The sequence below is a fragment of the Phyllostomus hastatus genome, unplaced genomic scaffold (genome assembly GCF_019186645.2).
Source record: "Phyllostomus hastatus isolate PE091 unplaced genomic scaffold, TTU_PhHast_1.1 phas_contig_283, whole genome shotgun sequence".
Taxonomy (NCBI): domain Eukaryota; kingdom Metazoa; phylum Chordata; class Mammalia; order Chiroptera; family Phyllostomidae; genus Phyllostomus; species Phyllostomus hastatus.
The window spans coordinates 8,658,829-8,679,079 of record NW_025333833.1 but is presented as its reverse complement, the minus strand read 5'-3'; the positions used below and the strand labels follow the sequence as shown (position 1 = coordinate 8,679,079).

The following is a 20,251-nucleotide window of genomic DNA, read 5'->3' as shown; positions in this document are numbered from 1 at the left end:
TGTGTATGGCACGGGAATGTGGAGACAGAGGTGGAGGCTAAGCTGACCGTGAATGAGGACGTGGATGATGGTGGCAGTATCAGAAAGAGAGAGACAAGCTACAGCAACGGGGGGGGGGGGGGGGAGCACGTGGTGTGCAGAGAAAGTGCGAGCCGGAAGGCGGTTGCCTGGCAGCAGCCACCAGCCGTGGCCTAGGCTCTGGGGTCAGACTCGAACCCCCCAGCCTCCCACCTGGTGCTCAAGGACGAGGCACCGAAGCCTACACTTGTGTTTCCTCAGCTACTGAGTTACTTAATTACACTTCCTGATTTAATAAAATATAACAGCACAGTTAGTGCTCAGCAACTAGTACATCTCTCCAGTACCCTGACTTCACAGCAGCAGAACCGGGCCAGCGGTAGGTGAAAGTGCCTTACCCAAGTTTACGCAGCCAGTGGCTGGGCGAGTGGGAGGAGGGAGGGGCGCGCTGTCAGAACCCTCTCTTCTTTAACCCTCGCCTGAGGGTGAGTCTGTTGATTTTAGAGAAAGAGGAAGGGGGAGAGAGAGAGGAGTCCCAACCCGCACGGAACTGCAGCCTGCATCTGTGCCCTGACTGGGATCAAACCCACAACCGAAAGTCCCTGGGATGATGCTCCAACCAACTGAGCCACCTGACCACGGCAGAACTCTCTTTTCATCCCCACTCAGGCCAAGGTTATGTTTTCATTTAAATCACAGCACAGCAAGTCCAAGAATCACCTCATTCAGACAAGAGCTGCCATGTTGTAGAACAGGAGGAAGACACGACATAGCATCCAAGTTTGTTTAAAAACTGCTAAATTTCTGTAAGAATTTAATACACAGATTTCCACTTATTTTCGGTATTATATATATAAAATGAGCAGATTTATCTTAAGAAACATTATACAGTAAGAAAAATATATTGCAACAACCTCAGGTTTCTTACAAGGTTCAAACCTTCTGAAATGGCAACTGAGTGAAAACGTTGAAAACTTCCAGGCTACGAAGAGCAATGCATTATTTAGGAGCCTGCCTCCTGCCCAAGGTAACTCTTGTTCTTTGTAACAAAAAACAAACTCATCAGCCTGCAACTCCTTCTAAGTGAAGTTGAGCACTGTTTTTTTTTTTTTTTTTTAGTATTTAACCTCAAAGCTCTCTGGCCAGCAGACTCAAATGTTTGTTTTATAATTGCCTGCTGAACCAGGATAATTTGTTTCCAGATGGTGCCCTTCCTTCAACCTGCACAGTCCCTCCTTGTTCCGAGCTATTCAACCTCCTGCTGATCCCGCTCCCCCCCCACCCTTATTTCAGGCTACAGAGAGGAAATCCTAGGGAGGAGACTCCCCCACGCCCCCAGTCTCCTGCAACTTTCTGGTGACGTAATATGTGGGCTGAACTTGAGTCTACCGAGAAAGAGGGAATCACTATTCAAGGGCACCGTACACGCAATCTGGGTCAGCTGCAGCTGGTTACCGCATTTCTCCATGTGGCAGACGCAGCAAAGCCACAATGCTCTCTCTGCCGGATTAGAGACAGCCCACAGGCCAGAACTTCCACTCCACTACTTAAAATTACATAGGTGGCTTGTCAAGTTCAATTGATGAGAGTCATAAGAAGGAAAAGAAGTTCCTCGCTACAGCTCGGACTCGACGGCCCAAGATGCAGCTGCCATTCAAGTCACAGACGAACGAACCCCTACACTGATTTTTAAAAGCAAGAATAAGAGCAGCAAGTTTCTGGCTTTGCTTTCTCGACAGATGCAAAAAGGTACTTTAATACTTTTAATTCTAATGTATGTCAAATGCATAATTACTTTACATTTGTTGTAGAAATTTCAAAATCTCTTATTAAAGAATTTTGGAGTATATGACAATTTATTTCATCTGAAAAAGGTTTTGTCTTGCAACTTTGTGTAAAAACTGGTCATTGTGCACTTTATGAAGACTACTGCATTACTTGAGACTGAATTTAGTAATATTTAGCGATATGCTTACAGAGTCATTCGTATATGCTGGGTTTCAGAAAACAAGTGCTTTAGTGACACGAGATAAAATTTTAACTTGAGAACGAACATGTAAGGTTTATATTTATAGCACAGTGATTAAAAACAAAGGGATACAACCTTAAACAGCTGGAAACATTAGTCTTCCTCATGTAGCTACAGTGTGTGCTGAGGATTTATACTGTTAAGATATCTTAAACTATAGTTAAAAAAAAAGCTAAGAAGAAAAAAATGAACTGAAAGACTTTGGAACAATACCTCAATTATAGTATAACCAAATATAGGCAGAAATCCTTGGAATGATTTCAGCAGGTCTATAATACTGTTAAAATTCAAAATTTAAAATATTTTCCCAGTTTCACATGTAACAGTAATTTGACTTGGGTAACAGAAATAAAAGCTGCTATAACTGAAATTAATTGAAAAGGAAAAGTTACTGACATATAAAAACCCCATAAAACCTTACAGATTGGGACTGGAGATAAAAAGAAAATGTGATAAAATTATTACATAAGTCAGCATTACCACCAGAAAATAAAATCCAGAAGATACACTTAACTTGAATACAAGATTAAAAGAGAAAAAATATAGAAATAATTTTGGTAACTACATGCAAGACGTTTCTTTCACTATTTTATCTGGGGGCTTTAACTGGCTTGTAGGAGTGATCAGCAATAAAATTACTAGTTACTAATTAGTAAGCTTTACCACCAAAGCTACCGAAGTCTGTTGTTATGATTTGGGGACCCCCTGTCCTTTTAAACATGAAAGACACTGATGATAAGAATCTTCTGGGAGGATCTCTGTAAAACGTATTTTACAAGAGAGTCTGACGAACACTCCCGAGCAACCCTGGGTCTGAACCACGTCATGTGTTCGCTGCTGCCCGTGAAAAGTGCGGGACCTCGTTAAACCTCAGTCCTGACGGAAGCCTCAGGGAAGCATGCAATCTAAACCCCAGAGCCTGCAGAACACAAGTCTCGCCCTGCACGCTCTTCACCTGAGGCCTTGTGGGTGCCTCCTGAATTTACGTCTGCTGCCCCGTGCTGCTTCCAGGGCGGCAGGCACAGCCGGCGAGGTGCCTCTGTGCGGTTACCACCCGAAAGGAAGTCTCTCCGGCTCGCTTCTGCTCTCTGTTAGCTGGCAGTGGAGCAGCTATGCAGAGAAAAAGTACCAGGAGAATTAACCCAAAGCATGGAAGACTTCCCCCCCCCCCCAAGAACAACAAGCAAAGACAGATTTAAACTTAAGTACACTGTAACTAATTTATAACATTCTCTTGGGGCCTAGGAAAATTTTTAACATATACAGAAAGGTTTTATGAGGTAACACAGATTTATGGATCTTTCACTTTTAAAACTGAACATATGTGGGAAAATATTAAATGAGAATGTTTCAGAAAATGGAACAGTAAATGTATTTTTAAAGCCAGTTCCTTACTCATGACATAGCTAGGTCTACTACTTAAAAATCTGGCTCCTTACTCTGTGTTAGATGACAACAAAGTCAGTACTTTTGTAAGGATAAGGGAACTGTATTTGCTTAAAAAATAAACTTTTGGTTGCCTCCTTTAAATAGCAATTTAGGTCAGATTCTCTTGCGGTGGGTAGACCCACCACAACATCCATGTTATGATGTAACCGTGCAGAACCCACAGCCAGCCTGGGCAGGACACGCCCAAAGGAAGCCACTGCTACTTTAATTCAGATTCGGATTTTCACGTCTTTGTTCCTCTGTGACAACAGTGATGGAAAGTCACGGGAACAGCCTTGGGTTATATACTCTTAGTTGTTCTATAAAACTCTGCGTCTGGCAGGGACGCAAGCTTTCCAAGTAGGACACTGTTCAGGAAATTCTGCTTGTTTTGAAGTTGCACGATACTTTCTGAATTTCCCCGGTCTGGGTGGCTTATTTCGGAGCAGATGACTAGCACCCTTCCACGGCCCGAGGGTCTCTGCTCTGGTCTGAGCGTGAGACGCGGGGCTGGGAGCAGCAGGTACACGCCTGTGGAGGGCAAGCACCGTGCGTTTTCCCAGGAGGCTCCGCTGCTTTTACTGCCCTTCGCTTTTAAATTAACCCACATCTCGCTTCCATGAATCCATGAATGTAACGAGGAATCTTTTACTGGTGTTCGGAGTAGGTGATTCTAGGTAGTAAAAGCCCTTTTAAAAGTAAAATAGAAGACTCTGAAGGTCTCAATTTCCTACTGATGTCAGAAAGCGAAGTGTAACAAAAAACTAAAAGTACTCATCCAGGTGTGTTTTTGGCACTCAGTCAGCAAGAGAAGGCCTTTAATATAAATATGGAGTATCATGATACTCATCCTTCTATCTGACTTATTTTGCAAACGAACAGTAACTCTCCACACCCCACCCACTCCTTGTTTGGCCCCCCCCACCCTCCCCGGCCTTGGTGAACAACAAGAAGCACGAGGGTCAGACTCCTGCAGCTACGACAGCGCGGGATAAAAACCACAGGTCTAGAGAACTGGCAAGCTGATCATCTGAATCCCACTTGAGGATTCACTTCTTTGCAAAATGGTGCGACTGCAAGACAGTTAACGTGTGCTAAGCAAACACAAATACAAGGGCTTATTACAGCACTGCTGACAGAAAACAGGAGGGACCTAGGATGTAGTGGTTAACGAAAACTGTGAACCCTGGAGTTCTCTGCCTGAGTTCAAGTTGTGGCTCCATCTCTCATAAGGTGCTCAACTTCCGGCTGCCAGTTTCCTCATCTGCAATCAGGGGTCCTCACCCACCTCAGAGGGATATAGTGAGAAGGAGTGATTTAATACATGCGAAGGGCTTGAAGCAATGCCTGGCATGTAGCAGGCACGCAGTAGGTGTGGACTCTGGTTATCACTGCGTTGTAACCGTTGACAACAGGCACAAACGAATACTTTGGGACTTGGCTTCTCAAATGAAAAGCAAGTCCCTAGGTAGAAAACAGGGTAGAAAAGCTCCGTCTTAGGGCAGCCACAGCGCCCCTCACAAACAGCAGCTAAGAGTCCCGGGTACAGGAGTCTGGGGGTGGGCTACAGTAGCACCTCAGCTGGCTGAGGACCCGGCAGAGGGCACGCTCACTCGTTCGGCTGCTGCTCCCCTTCAGGGCGGTAACTGCAGGGAAGGGAAAGGGCTCTGGTTCTTGGGGCGAAGGCAGTTCTAGGATTTCCACAGACGCTGTACCAGAGAGGGCAAGTATCTCTCCTCTGCCACAGCAAAACCGGAACATCCCAAGCACAGACTTCAGAGTGTTGGCCACCGCAATAAGCACTCCCTGAAAAGCCAGGGAGCCTGAATTCTTGACCCGGATCCAGCAGGACCTCCTTGTGCGGCCCTGGCCTTGACCATGCGCACGGGTGCAGAGAGGCTCTCGCATGAGGCCGTCTCTAGGGCACTCTCCGACTCTAACAATCACATTCAATCACAGACAGTTCCTTTCCGTGGGAATGGCTAGAGAAGGCTAACGTTTTACTGAACTACATACAGTTCAGGACAACCTGTTAGGAGAGTGACCCTGCTGGGTCGCATGTAAGTGGAGAGCGTATGCAATACTGTGATTTAGGAGAAACACCATCACCCACAATAATGACTGTGCGCATTCTGTCATGTCCCCAAACTTGGGGACATGAAACTTAAACTTGTCCCCAATCCCAAAAGGACATGCTTCAAAAACAAAGACAGGACACTACAATGCTCCCATTTCAGATTTGTCCAAAAACGTTTAACTTGATAGTTCTAAGAGATATTTATTGAGAGGGCTAATTTAATTGCAACCACACAACATAAATATAAAACCTTGACTAGTTGTCACCTAGCAACTTTAACACTAGTTAGGGAACGACGTTTTGATTGAGGCCTTCACAAACATTGTGCGCCATGTTAAGAGTTTTCAGATGGTAAGTGAGCTTTTTAAAAAAGGTCAGAAAAGTATCTCATTAGGGTGCCACCGCACCCAGTGGGCACTCTCCAAAACCGGCTCCCTGAGCGGGGGACAAAAAGCAGTGAGGCGCCACCGGAGAGCTGTTCCCTGAAACCTCATGTTCAACAAACACGAAGGCGCTATGATACTGAGCTTAAGAAACTAATAACATTAGTTCTGATCCAATTTATTCACCGTTAGATACGCAGCCTTCCCCTTAGACACTTTATTTTACTGACTTTAAAAGCAGATTAACATTAATTCCTCTGACTTCTTCCCCTCATCGATTTGTTCTTTAAAAGACGTCACACAAGCTCATTTGAAAATGAAGGCTTTTCCCTGGACCCTGACTGTGCTGCTCCTCCTGCTCGCGGGCACCGAACACTGCAGAGGACGCCAGTTCCAAATAAAACCAGCGACCCCGAGGAGACACCCCCGCGCCACGGACGGCAGAGAGGAAGTCAGGAAGTGCGCCTACACGTTCCTGGTCCCCGAGCAGAAGATAACGGGGCCCATCTGCGTCAACACCAAAGGGCAGGACGCGGGCGCCATCAAGGACATGATCACCCGGATGGACCTGGAGAACCTGCGGGACGTGCTCTCCAAGCAGAAGCGCGAGATCGACGGCCTGCAGCTGGTGGTGGACGTGGACGGGAACATCGTGAACGAGGTCAAGCTGCTGCGGAAAGAGAGCCGCAACATGAACTCCCGGGTCACGCAGCTGTACATGCAGCTGCTCCACGAGATCATCCGCAAGAGGGACAATTCGCTGGAGCTCTCCCAGCTGGAAAATAAAATCCTCAACGTCACCACCGAGATGCTGAGGATGGCAACAAGGTACCGGGAGCTGGAGGTGAAATACGCTTCCCTGGCGGACCTGGTCAATAACCAGTCCGTGACCATCACTCTGCTGGAAGAACAGTGCTTGAGGATATTTTCCCGACAGGACCCCCAGGGGTCTCCTCCTCTGGTCCAGGTGGTGCCACGCCACATTCCCAACAGCCACCAGCACACTCCGGGGCTGCTGGGAGGCAATGAGATACAGAGGGACCCGGGGGACCCCAGAGACTCTGTGCCCCCACCCGACCTTCCAGCATCTCCCACCAAAAGCCCTTTCAAGACCCCGCCGGTAACTTTCATCAATGAAGGTGAGTCACTGCTTTCACTTGGGTGATGTCACTATACATGCATATTCAAATTTCTGCTTTTGTTTTTTTTATTAAGAATTGAAGTTAAGCCCTGGCTGGTGTAGCTCGGTGGGCTAGGCTTCGCCCTGCAAACAAAGGTCGCCAGTTCGATTCCCAGTCAGGCACATGCCCAGGTTGCAGGCCAGACTCCCATTTGGGGGTGTGTGAAAGGCAACCAGACAACGTTCTCGCCACCTCTTTCTCCCTCTCTTGCCCTCTTTCTAAGAATAAATTAATTTTGAAAAAACCCTGATGTACTAACAATTGAGGTTAAATAGATCTCTCAGCTCTAAGACTATAAACACAGTTGCACTCTGCAAAAAGCAGTCTCATGCTCAAACTCGTACGATCCCAGTTCCCAGCACCAAGACAGGAATGAGCCCGGAGCCGCTCCTCTCGCACCGTCCTGTGGGTCTCCAGCTAGGTCCTCGCTGCCGCTCGCCAATCCTTTACTTACCTCCCTCTCCTCTGCCCATCCTCCTCCTCCTCCTCAACAGGAACACGGAAACTTTGCTTTCCCTCTCCATAAGCCTAGGATCACACCTCCTCCTCACCTCCACCTCAGCACGCGCATCTCCTGCTGCTGTGCCGAGATCACGTCCGCTCTGGGCCTAGGTTCCCTGCTCTTTCCCGTCTTGGAAACATCTGTAGGAAACCCATGCCTTCTTGCTCAGTCTCAGTAGAAAAAGGTGTCTAAACTACAATCTGTACTTTTTACCCTTGTGAGTATAAGTTTTCACTAGCCAAACACACACACACACACACACACACACACACACACAGAGCCAAACCTAGAATTCATCCTAATATCTCTACCTCTACTGCAAACACAAACGTACATCGCACAGAGGCTGGGTCTGCCTGCAGCCGTAGACACCACTGACCAGTCACTCCTGTGGTTTCTTGAGCCTCCACATCCTATTCTGTCAGACTCTGCCTCCTTCTCTAGGTCCCCCACAGGCATCTTCTCCCATCTGTGTCTTCCATGGGCTTTCTTCAAGGTGTTCTGTTTCAGAGGTCTCCAGGCCACAGGTGCCCCCACTGTTTGGGCGACCCCAGCCTGGAGCTTTCCCTCCTGGCTCCAGCCAAGGCCGGATGCTTGCATCTAGATGCTCCCCTGTTACCACACAGGTGGCTGCTTCCTCTGTGAGACGCCTTCTTTCAGCTTTATCTGTCAATGTGGCAAACTTCAAGGCTCAACTCAAAGAATACCTCAAGTGTTACACCTTCCCAGATTCAAACAATGCTATTGAGACGGCTCTTTCCCCAGACTGCCAACTTAGCCCTGAATGTGCTCTGTCATATTCCACTGGAGTTGCTTGTCTGCATGTCTGCCTTCCTGCTAGATGGGGCGCTTCTGCAAGAAAGGGAACTGCCTTTTCCGTCTTTCTATCTCAGACATCCGGTTGGGACCAGGTCTGGCATACTGTCCTCGGCATGTTGTAAGCACTACAATAAATACCCGAGGAATGAATGAATGAAGTAGTAAGTGAACCCTAAAATAATCGTTTCCCCAAACTAGCATTCTCCTTTCAGGAATAAGTAAATTATTATTATAAAAGCAATACATATTTACTGAAGAAAATCTAGGAAATACTAATAAACTTTTAAGAAAGTTTCGCGGAATATCCAAATACCCATAAATAAATCATTAACATTTTGGGAATAACCTTTAAGTCCCCCCCAAACATGATAATCAATAGTCTTTTAAATTTTAAAAATAACTGTTCTGCTTTTGCTTTCTCTGTGATTATATCCTTGGAATAAATGTAGGTAAAATTGATGGGTCAATCGATTTTGACGTCTCCACTTTGATTTACGTTCCCGCCACTTCTGCACTTGCCCAGCTCGCCTCGGACACTGCCCTGTCGCTTCACACACGGTCAGCTGGGTTCTGGCCACGTCGCTTTTCTGTCTGCCCCCTGTCACGCACGTGCCCCTCACTTGTGTCAGAGCCGGAACTCCTGCTTAAATGCAAACTCGTCACGACAGCCGCTAGAGCAGGGGGACTTCTGGGTTCCTAGCGGAGTGGCCTCGAGCAGGCGGGAGGAGGCAGAGAACTGCTCTGTGCCCGCGTTTCCTCGTTTGTAAAAGGGGGTAACAACCGGGCCGGGCACTCAGATGCCGTCACAGCCTGTCAGCTGGTGTCCCCACCCCATCTTCTCTCTCCACCGAAGCGCGTTATCCTGCGCTGCCCGAAGATCGGGCTTCTTACACCGCCGTGTGGGTCACACCACACTTCTTACAGGCCCCCTCTGCAAACTGAGAAAGTCCAGTTTGCTTTGCCTGGGTAAGACGAACAGCCTCCTCAGAAGAGCAGTCCTACCTCATTAGCTTTCTTCCTATTACTTTCCTTTACAAAAACCATCTGCTTCAGTAAAACAGACCACCTCACTGTCTTCTAACTATTCAAAGTATAAGGCTCAGACTCAAATAAAATAATAAAATAAAAACAGCTGCCCCTCCCCGTGGCCCTGTTGACTCCCACAGGCCTAAACGACCGCTCCCCTCCACGGACATCTCCGTAACATGTTTCTTATGTTGCCTCTCGAATTACCAGGGATTTCTACCTGCACACACAGGACCTACATGGGCATCTTAGAAAGTGCTTTCCGATGATAAGCTCCTTGCTGGTAGATGGATGTTGTGTCTCACTGGCAGACACGAGACAGATGTTGAGTGACTCGGCATTGCATTTTTATAGAGCTTCTTAAGAGTTGTCATTCCAAAGACACTGTCACTGCGTAGAGATGCAAGTACAGGGGTGCCTCAGTCCTCGTCGTTAATTCGTCCCGGAACTCTTGCAGGGCAGCAGCGTGACTCACACAGGTTCTAGCAAGCGTGACGAGCCCCGAACCAGCGCCGAGTGCCGAAACATTTTTTTCTCGTCACAATGCCCGAGCACCGGGTATGACGAGGCCTGTGGCTGACGAGGACCGAGGTGCGGCTGTACTTGAATACACTGTCTTTACCACATTCATTCATTTTATACTGTCCTCTCAGTGACAACAGGCTGGAGCACCATTAAATACCTAATGCCCCGGAATTAAATTCCACGCTCAGGACTCAGCATATCCAAAGTCCCATTACACAGATCTCTGCCGTAATGAAACAATGGTGTATATGTATCCCTAACAAACCAAACCTTAATGTAAAAATTAAGGACAGGCATTAACTTTTTTCCTGTTGTTATTTGTTGTAAGTACACATTAAGTTCTTACTTATTTTACTCTATGAATGTTGGTCTCTGAAGTTCAAGGACGTAGTCAGCTCCACCAGCGAACCTGTATCAGTACACTAAGAACATATGGGAAAAGTGCACAGAACGAGAACGTGTTCCGTTGTTATGGAGCCGGGGAAGCCGCCTGGCCTGTCTGACTCTGTTTCCTCCCTTGCGCAACGAGCACCGGTCGGACCGGGAGACTCGAACATCCCTGTCCAGTCCTAATGTTCTGTAATTCTTAACAAACAGAACTTGCTACCAGCAATAATAAACAGGCCATTTTCTTTTCTTTATTATGTGCTAAACTCTTTCTCCTGTGTCAGACTAGAAAAACATTTCAGATGTCTGGGTGTCGCGCAGGCAGCACAAAGGTGGGCGTCTGTTGCTATACCTGTGCGTGCGTCAGACACCAAACAGTTCCCACGAGTGCACTCCGCACACAGGCGGCGCATTATCATTTTGAAGTCTCTGAGTACACGATTTGTGTGCACCCTTTAAAACTGTTTCAGCCAGTCGCAGAAAGCCAAATACTGTGTAATTCCAGTTACTCGAGGTACTCAGAAGAGTCAGATTCATCGAGAGGGAGAGCAGAATGAGGGATGGGGGGGGGGGCGCTGTGTGGTGGCAGCGGGGGGGGCGCGCGCCGGCTCTGGGGCGGAGCGTCCAGCCTGGAGCCAGGGCGCACAGCCGAGAGAATGCGCCAAAGCCGCTGCGCCACACACTAACGATGGTTAAGTTGGCCTGACTGTAATTCTGTTAACCAATGTCGCCCCAATAAATTCAATTAAGAATGGTTAAGTTGGTAAATGTTATGTATATCTTACCATCATTTTTTTAAAAAGGTGTTGTAATGACAGGTAATTTTATACTTTCTTTTAACATGGTCCTTAGAAAAACGCACCTCATAAGAACAAACTTACAGCCAACAGCGGCATGATTTTGTTAGTTAAACATACAACATCCCCAGGAACATTGCTGTCCCCCACCTCAGAACCACAGTGCCTGGGGATGACCACACGCCGCCATCCCGCCATCGGTGAAGCTCCCAACTGCTAACGTCATCCAGTGGCTGCATGTTGGGTTAGCCTCTTGCAGAAGAAAACATTATCCTTTTACAAATGGTATTTACGAAAGTAAGTTCACTCCTTACAGGTAAATGGAACAGAACGTTTCTTCACAGTGTGTGTGAGACCACAAAACCAAGTATCGGGAACGTGGGTTCCGGCGAGGCCTTTCGGAGGCCCAGCCGCCCCTTGCATGAAGGGGGGGATCCGTGCGAATGGCCTGTGTGCGGTCTGACCGCCACCGAGGGTCACCTTTTGTTGCTGCATTTCCCTGCATGTGCTTTGCCTTATCACGTATGGGGACATAAAAAGTAAGCTCAAAAAGTTAAACTTGAAAAGCAGTCACTAGAAACTAAAAATATGCCTTTTAGTGTGTAATACACTTATTTTCAAGTATTTAAATGCTTCCTATTTATAAATTTGTAAGACGCAATTGGTTTTAGTGGAATAGTTATATTAACAAAACAAAACAAAAAACTAAAGAAGACATGTTAATAAGCTAAGAAGCTGTTGGAATATGATTCCATTAACTACTCATGGAAAGCAATCAGTAAGCTTTTTAATAATTTCAAAAATAACAGCTTGGGTTGCTAACTGCATTTTGAACTTAGATTAATAAACAAAGTAATTCGTATTATTACAAGAAAGAATCTATTATCACTTGAGAAAGTACTTGCCTCAAACTTCCCATTCCTGAAATGCTGTCAAATATATAGATATATATCTTATACTAAAGTAAAAATACAATAAAAAAAGTTTATCTTTCAAAAGATTTTACTCGCTGACCGATTACTTGAAAGCTCTAATTGGCTATCTTTTTTTTTTTTTTGGGGGGGGGTCCTGTTTTTCCTATCACAGAGTGTACAGGCTAAGGACAAAGTAAGAAACTACTTGAGAAATTCAACAACAAAAAGGGAAGGATTCCCCTTTAAATTTAGGTAATTAAACAGTTTGTAAACAAGGGGCAGGAATGTTGAATGTGGTTCCAAGTAAAGGTGCTATTCAAAGTATGAAATCTGTTTTCTTCAACCCACTGTTCTGTGCAAAATATGGGTCCTTGATGAGAAACACACACTGGGAAATAAGAGCGACAGGTCAGTACTGTTCTCTCTATGAATCCGACCTAGGAACTGGAGTTTGTGAGCCCTATACAGACTTTAATCATCAAACACACCGAGGAAGAGAGAGACTGGTCCATCAAATTCCAGGTACAGAACTCCAGTTTCTCACCCTGAGAAGGATCTAATCGTGCGTCATGGAAGGCAGAGACTATTGCAAGGTTATTCAATGCAAGACCAAGGTCAACAACATACCTATGTTAAAAGAAAGGTACTTCTATACCTGCCAAACCACTACAAACAAACTCCTAGAGCATATGGCGATCAATTTATTTCGATAATACATGAACGAACAAATTATACTTGACCTCTCAAAAATAAAGCTGTCCTCTTCTACTAGTCATTTCAGAATTCCCACTAAGCAATGCTTTTTACGGCACCGAGAAAGCAGTACAACGCTTACTGTCAGAACAACTTATAATCTAGTTCTGGAGCAGGAGGTCAGTCGGACGTGAGAGCACTAACCAGGCGACGCCTGTGCGCAGACCAACAGCACGCACTGGCTCAGACAGGCTGATGGTTTATTTGTGAGACACACACAAACACACACCAAACTCTGGTGTCTACTGTCCTCTCTGAGGAGAAAAAAGGAGCAGTAAGCGGTACCTTTATTAATGCTATCCACTCGTACTGGACGAGGATTTCGGCTACATTTCCCTCAGCCTCAGCATCAACTGCAGTCAGCCCAGCCGGCACCCGCCCTGCGAGCTCGAAGCCCATCCCAAAACAAGTGGGCTGGAGATTGCAGTGAAGACAGTTTTAAATGTGCACAAACAGGAGTCTAATCGCATCAAAGCTGGATTTGGAAAACCCAGAGCTTTCCAATTTGCTTAAATATCTGAGGGTCTATTAGATAGCGGGGGGAAAAGGCATTTGATAAATATCCATTAACATTCAAAATCTGGGCGTTTCTAACTATTTTACAGCATTTCAAAGAACCTCATGCAGGTCCAACCCGTGCACATGCACTTCAACGTAAACCGTCCGAACTGTGCTCCGACGAGTGCAGAGCAAACATTCGCGATGGTGACAGTCTCAGGGTACGAACACAGAGCTGACAGTTCAAACCGCTCCATGCGTACATCAGCTACAACGCTAACAGGCCGGAAAGTCAGGCCAACGTCCCGCAGTGTCCTCCTGACTGTTCTCCAAGTGATGCCTCAGGAAACGCGGGCTAACTAGGAAACAACCATGACCACTGGGCTTCTAAACCGAGGGAATCAGCTTCAGCCCCAGTGCCTGCCTCTGGGGCTCTAAGGTCCACCCTCAGCCATTCGCACCGCAGACGTCATGACCCCTCCACAACTCCGAGCTCTCGGTCCCCGTGACTCAGCGTGCTGCCCACGTGTGACCTGGATCCACCTCCTACGCCCACTAGCCTAACTCGTGATCCATCTTCGAAACCTGGCTCAGACCCAGGCCAACTCTGATCTCTTCCCCACAAATCTGGGTTAGCCATCTCCTAGCCAGCGTCCCCACGAGTGTGCCTTGGGTACGCAACACCACTGGAGCACCTGCTGTGTTGTAGTGAGATTCTCTCTCGACCTGTCCTTTCCCCACTGCCCACCTGACTCCACGGTTGGTTGTTTCTCTACCCCTTGAGCCTAAAACAGTTTCCAGCCTATAGGAGCAGCAGCAGAGACAGTTCTGGAAAAACTAACGCAGACCTATGTGGCTACCAGAAACCATTTAGTTCTAAGGTACAGGAACATCGACTAGTTAACTGTCTCGTCTACAGAACATCTGTGAGCTATCACGGGATCACTGTGTAGGTTAAATAAGAAAATTACTCTTCGTCATATAAACCGATACAACTCTTTAGAAAGGCACGCTGCCAACATTCCTGAAATGCACTCTCGTGGACTGTTTGTTTGTTACAAGGGGGGAAAGTCAGAAGAGCCTTTAAGTGTGGGAAACCCTGGTCTATCTCAGGGTTTTTCCGAGTTTAGTATGTGCAAGCACACTGTGAGATTCCAGAAGGGCGCCCTAACAGTCAGCGTGTCTGACACCCCTTCGATCACAGCGCGCTGTTTTCACGGAGGACGTCAAAGAACCAGTGTGCTCCACTGACACCAAATCCCGAACACCCCAAGCTGGGCGCCGTGGAGAGCTGTAAAAGTTTCACCCTCTCCTGATCCAGTAGATCAAACCCGCGGTCTGTTTATAGGAAAATGTGGAAAAATGAAGCCAGTGAGAAGACACTTTGTGCAGTGTTATTTCTAGCCACAAAATTCCGATGAAACGCCAGCGCCCAAGGTCAGCGGAATGCACAGTGATACGGCGACGTCGGAGACTGTGTAATCCCAGCTACCACAGCGCTAGAATGGGAACCATGAAAATATCTGTTACGATCAAAGGCAGGAGCCAATTATCTTTGGGTGTTAGAATTACAACAGCATAAAAGTGTGTGTATTTGTGTACAAAGCCTTACAAGACTAGTGGAAAACGACACAGATCACTGTCCCGGGTAGTGGGGCCGGGGTAATCCTTTCCTTTGGTTTTCAGCTTTTATAGCATCGTATGCACAGCAGAAAATAAGCATTCTCTGTAAAGAAAGGTACAAAGGTAAGACTCTCGATGAAAAACTGCTGTCATGTGGCTGTTTTCCTATCGAGTGTCCCGGCGATCAGCCATATTTCCGTTCCAGGACCGTTCAAAGACTGCCAGCACGCCAAAGAGGCCGGCTACTCGGCGAGTGGGATTTACATGATTAAGCCCGGGACCAGCAACGGACCAGTGCAGCTGTGGTGCGAGAACGGCTTGGACCCCGGGGGCTGGACCGTCATCCAGAAGAGGACAGATGGCTCTGTCAACTTCTTCCGAAACTGGGACAACTACAAGGTAAGCCAGCGAATTGCACCTGGGGGAGGGTAGGACACGGCGGCTCCCGCAACAGGGCCCGTTCTACACAACAGATGAGACACAAAGTTCAAAAGTAACTATCCCCGTTTTTCACTATCAACGCTTGTCGAAAAGATGCTTCTCATTGCAAGTTTCAAAGTCAAAATCAAAATGTAAAAAGGAAACTGAAGACATACTTTAAAACGACCCCCTTCAGTCTGGATGACTTACACACACACGTAATTCTTTGCAAAGGGCACCCCCAGTTCCAATTTCTACGGTGGTAACGGCCTTTTCTGTTTGTGACCACTTCGGTACCCGTCAGCAAGTGCGTTTAAGCCATGATGTAAAGGGAAGGACTTTTTAAAAAATGACCCCTTTCTAAGAGTAATTCCCTCTGATAACCGTGCCGCCACGCTTTAAGCTGTGATGCCAGACACTGGTGCCGTTGGGCAGTAACGCCCACCTAGGCTTTCATACAGGACCAGCATCCTGCAACGCCGGTTTTGGAAAGGTAAGCAACTAGTCTTTGTTAGTAATTCTCACGTTCATCATGCTCGTTTTCTTATCCGCGGTATACACTTTCAGTTTAAGGATGGCAGATGGGAAAACTGTACTTTGTGGATGGTTAATTCTCCAAACAAAATTGTTAAGTATCACATGATTACTCATTCTTAGGTGATATTTTACTGGCAGTAAAAAAGGATACATTAACATATCCCCCTTTGTCGGAAATTGTGTCAATTTTTAAATGAGTAATTAGAAAAAAGAATTTCTGCAGCATAACCTCCTCGAAAATACATTTAGTATTGAGATCAGGTTTACTTACCTTCAATTCTGCAGCACAAACACGGTGGCAAAAGCTTACTGAACTGTTTTTTTTTCCCCCAAAAATGAATGTACAATTTTTCAAAGGGGGAACTTTGAAGATTACTACTTTATCTTCTTATAGTTACTAATTTTACCTATAATAGCGCTAAAGAAGATAATCTGTTCTAAGACAGATACTATCATTTTTACTGAATGATCATAAGGATAAATACCCTTTTTGTCTGACTATGGTGGGGACGGCATCTCTATACTTTTGAAAAAATGAGCTCTCGGAGTAAGAGAGAGTTCAGGAGCCGTTTTTGAGGACCTGGGTAGTTCATTACCCGATGTTTTTAGTAGCTACCAACAACTTTTATTCTCTTTTGCCTTCATCTTATCTATAGGGTTTGAAACTTGCTGTGCACATCAACACTACTGACAAATGAAGAGAAAGCAAAACAAAGCACTATGTGGGGCTCATAGAGATCAGGTGGTCTACCACCAATAGAATGGAAGTTCGCACTACCACTTAAATGGCCGATGCCTCTCTGCTCAGATGTTTAAAACTTCTCTATTAAAGCACTTACTATCTCAACAATTATTTCTCTACTCACGCTCTTTTACAGAAAGGGTTTGGCAACATTGATGGAGAATACTGGCTGGGATTGGAAAATATTTATATGCTCAGCAACCAAGATAATTACAAGCTGCTGATTGAATTAGAAGACTGGAGTGATAAAAAAGTCTATGCCGAATATAGCAGCTTCCGCCTGGAACCGGAAAGCGAATTCTACAGACTGCGCCTGGGGACGTACCAGGGCAATGCAGGGGATTCCCTGATGTGGCATAACGGTAAACAGTTCACCACGCTGGACAGAGATAAAGACATGTATGCAGGTGAGTGGGAAAACACTGGTATGCATTCTTTGTAGAATCACCACTTTCTATACACGAAGTAGAACTCTGTTATTACAGTGTGTACTACTAAAAATCTCTCTGGAAAGGTCACTTTGGATCAAAGGGGACATGCCTGCTGAAAGGAATAGCTTTAGAGCTCTTCTAGAACTACAAGGCAGCCCCCAGGTGGGACCCCCGTGCAGAAGGGCCTGCTGCTCGAACTTGGAGGGGTGGGGGGTGGGAAACGGAACAAAAACGCAGTCACCTGGAGATGAAACTCTCAGCTGCCCGAACGCTGTAACAGACACCAACTGGACACCTCCCACGTGCCAGGCTGGGCAAGGGCCTTTCTTAGCCAAGGAGAACAGCAACCAGCACGGTGGCACGTGGTGCAGGAAGGAAAAGGAGCTTTATTCAGAGGGGCTGTGAATAATCTCTTTAGAAAGAATTGCTCAGGCCATCCAGATAAGGTAACTCTAAATTTAATGTTCATGTACCCTGATAAAGAGGTATCACCCCTGAAAACTGATTTATATTTCAGTTCAGCTGTTTCTGGTAAGCGTTTCAACCTATTTCACAGAGGCAAGAGAGAAAAGGAAGAGCTATAAGATAACTTCATTATTTTTTTTACAAATACCCATGTAATTGTTAGTTGTGCTATTTTGAGAATTAATTTTCCCCAAGCTTCACTCTCTTTAGCAACTTACTGTCTTTCCTTCCCAATCTTTCTCTCTCTCCCATGCAAACAACGCTTGCATTTTATTTACCCTGCTACCAGAAAATCAAATCACTTATTAAAAAAAAAAAAAAAAAAAAGCAAGTCCTAAGCAAGCAAAGGGCAAGATAAGAAAGGCAAGTCAGGGGATTGCCCACAGACCTTACATTTAAGCAACAGCAACAGAATGAACGAAGAAACAAACTTATGAAGGCAAAAGGTTAACCGAAGCCAGTAAGAAAAACTCAAAACGAAGCTGTTGCACAGGTTATCTCTGACGGTTTGCAGAGTAGCAACCGCACTTAGAAGAGATCTGTGCTTGGGTTTTCTCCACTCTCCCCCCACAGGGAACTGCGCCCACTTCCACAAAGGAGGCTGGTGGTACAACGCCTGCGCGCACTCCAACCTGAACGGAGTGTGGTACCGGGGCGGCCACTACCGAAGCAAGCACCAGGACGGCATCTTCTGGGCCGAGTACCGAGGCGGGTCGTACTCCCTGCGAGCGGTTCAGATGATGATCAAGCCCATCGACTGACCGGGGACGGCCTGCGGCTGCAGAGGAGCCCGCACCGTGTGGTTCCTGAAAGCGTCCATTCTACACGGAGAGTATTTTGCACCATGCGTTTCTGAGGCTGCAGTTTTTTAAGTGAATTTCACCGTGACTACAAAACTATGAGTTTTATATTCATCTTCCCTCAATACACCAGAGAAGAGTATTAGCTTCCACAATCCTAGTTACTTTAAAAATTACGTTCAGTAAATACAGGCAAAGTTTGTTTTCTAAAATGTAAATATTTCCCACAATGTCCAACAAATCTTAGCTTTATTTTAAATCAAAATTGAATACGTGGTTGAGATCCTTAACAATTTATTTAAAAAGTTTATGAGACTGCGCTAACTTCCGATGAAAAAATATTTTTAAGATTTCAGCCAAGCAGTACATTTTATTTATAAAAATATAGACAGGAAATTAGAGAAAACTCTAGTTTTGCCAACGGAAAATACATTTTGCATTAAATAAAAGTTATTTCAAATTGAATCTGTGCCTTTCACATGAAATGATTAAATTCTTGACAACATATTTTATGCCAATTTCCCCAAAGAATTAGGTGACTCACAGGAGAAAAACACATTATTTAAAAACAAAAAATAAACGTTAAGACAGTATTTAAATGGTCTATTTATAAAAACAAATATACAGATGTATTTTTAGTATTATGTTCATACGACTTTTTTAAGTCCTCACCCAAAGATATATTTATTGATTTTAGAGAGAGGGGGGAGGGACGGAGAGGGAGACAGAGGGAGAGAGAAACATCAGTGTGAGAGAAAAACATCACCAGCTCTTCCAGCAACACCCTGACGGGGAGGGACCCAGCCCACAGCCTTTTGGTGTGCAGGGCGGCACTCCAACCGAGCCACGCGGCGGGGCAATACTATGTTTGTACAATTTGCTGAACAAAATCTCCCTAAATGCATTTCACGGTGTTATATCAGCAAAATACTGATATTATAAAAATGCAGAGTGTTTACAGTAAACCAATGGTCTAACAGATCTGAATTATAACTCTTAAGCTTACTTACAAATACTTTTCCTCCCTAACTTATTGGCCCTTCCTATGTGGAAAAAACCTGTCGCTACTCAAGTCAGAAAGCCTGGACGACTCTGCAAGCGTGACTGTGTACTGACGGGCGGGGCTAGAACAGCTTCAAGTCCCGGCCAGCTATCCCCCCAGTGCTGCGTCAGAGCAGGATCCAGAGGGTTCGGCCAGTCCAAATTACTAGCTGCGTTTTACAGCGTGCACATCTCTAACTCATCTCTGCAACTAACAACTGTATTGCCAGTGTTCTGAAACAACTTCCTTCTAGAAATATGTTCATTGCTTATAGCTGACCTTGTCCTTAATTCATTTGTGAACTAAAATTTTAGAGAAATCTCATGAGACTTTTGCTCGAATGAAAAGAAAATCCAATCGGAACCGAAGACCATCCCTTATTTGAACAGCTCAAGCCCACCACCACGACCAGTGTTGTTCCTCTGTCGCGTCTCAAGCTAAAACTTCCGGTGAGGCGTAAAGAGAACGTCAAAACCTGATCGTGGTATTATTATTCTTTGTTTACCTATGCTCCTCCTAAAGTGATTTTCAAGTATCTCCCCAATCCCCCCAGACAGGGATTCCCCCAACACCAAAGCAAAGCAAAGCAAAGAAAAACAAAACAAAAAAAACAATGTAAGATTTGAGAGGAATTAGATTCCATCTGATTGCTATATCAAATCTTAATTAAATAATACTTTACTAGGGCATCCATTTAGTGACAGAACTGTAGCATTTCGCTCGACCACCCAAAACTCAATCGAGACAAGTCTTACAGAATTTCCACAGAAGAGAAGTGCTAGTAGAAGCAGAACGATGTAAGAGTGGACACACACACTGGAAAGCGGACTGACTGACGCTCAACTTCGCGGGCC

At 45.7% G+C, this 20,251-nt stretch overlaps 2 protein-coding genes across 5 annotated transcripts in view; one reads left to right on the top strand and one right to left on the bottom strand.

Moving 5' to 3' along the window:
- The window catches only part of RALGPS2 (Ral GEF with PH domain and SH3 binding motif 2), a 123,831-nt gene that overhangs the window by 31,178 nt on the left and 72,402 nt on the right, over positions 1 to 20,251 (bottom strand). The window lies entirely within an intron of this gene.
- ANGPTL1 (angiopoietin like 1) lies at positions 1,420 to 18,921 on the top strand. Its single transcript, XM_045838373.1, has 5 exons — positions 1,420 to 1,767; positions 6,229 to 7,074; positions 15,166 to 15,359; positions 16,796 to 17,066; positions 18,129 to 18,921. Exons 1-5 carry the CDS (start codon positions 1,758 to 1,760, stop codon positions 18,314 to 18,316), a joined length of 1,509 nt encoding a protein of 502 aa, XP_045694329.1. The 5' UTR covers positions 1,420 to 1,757; the 3' UTR covers positions 18,317 to 18,921.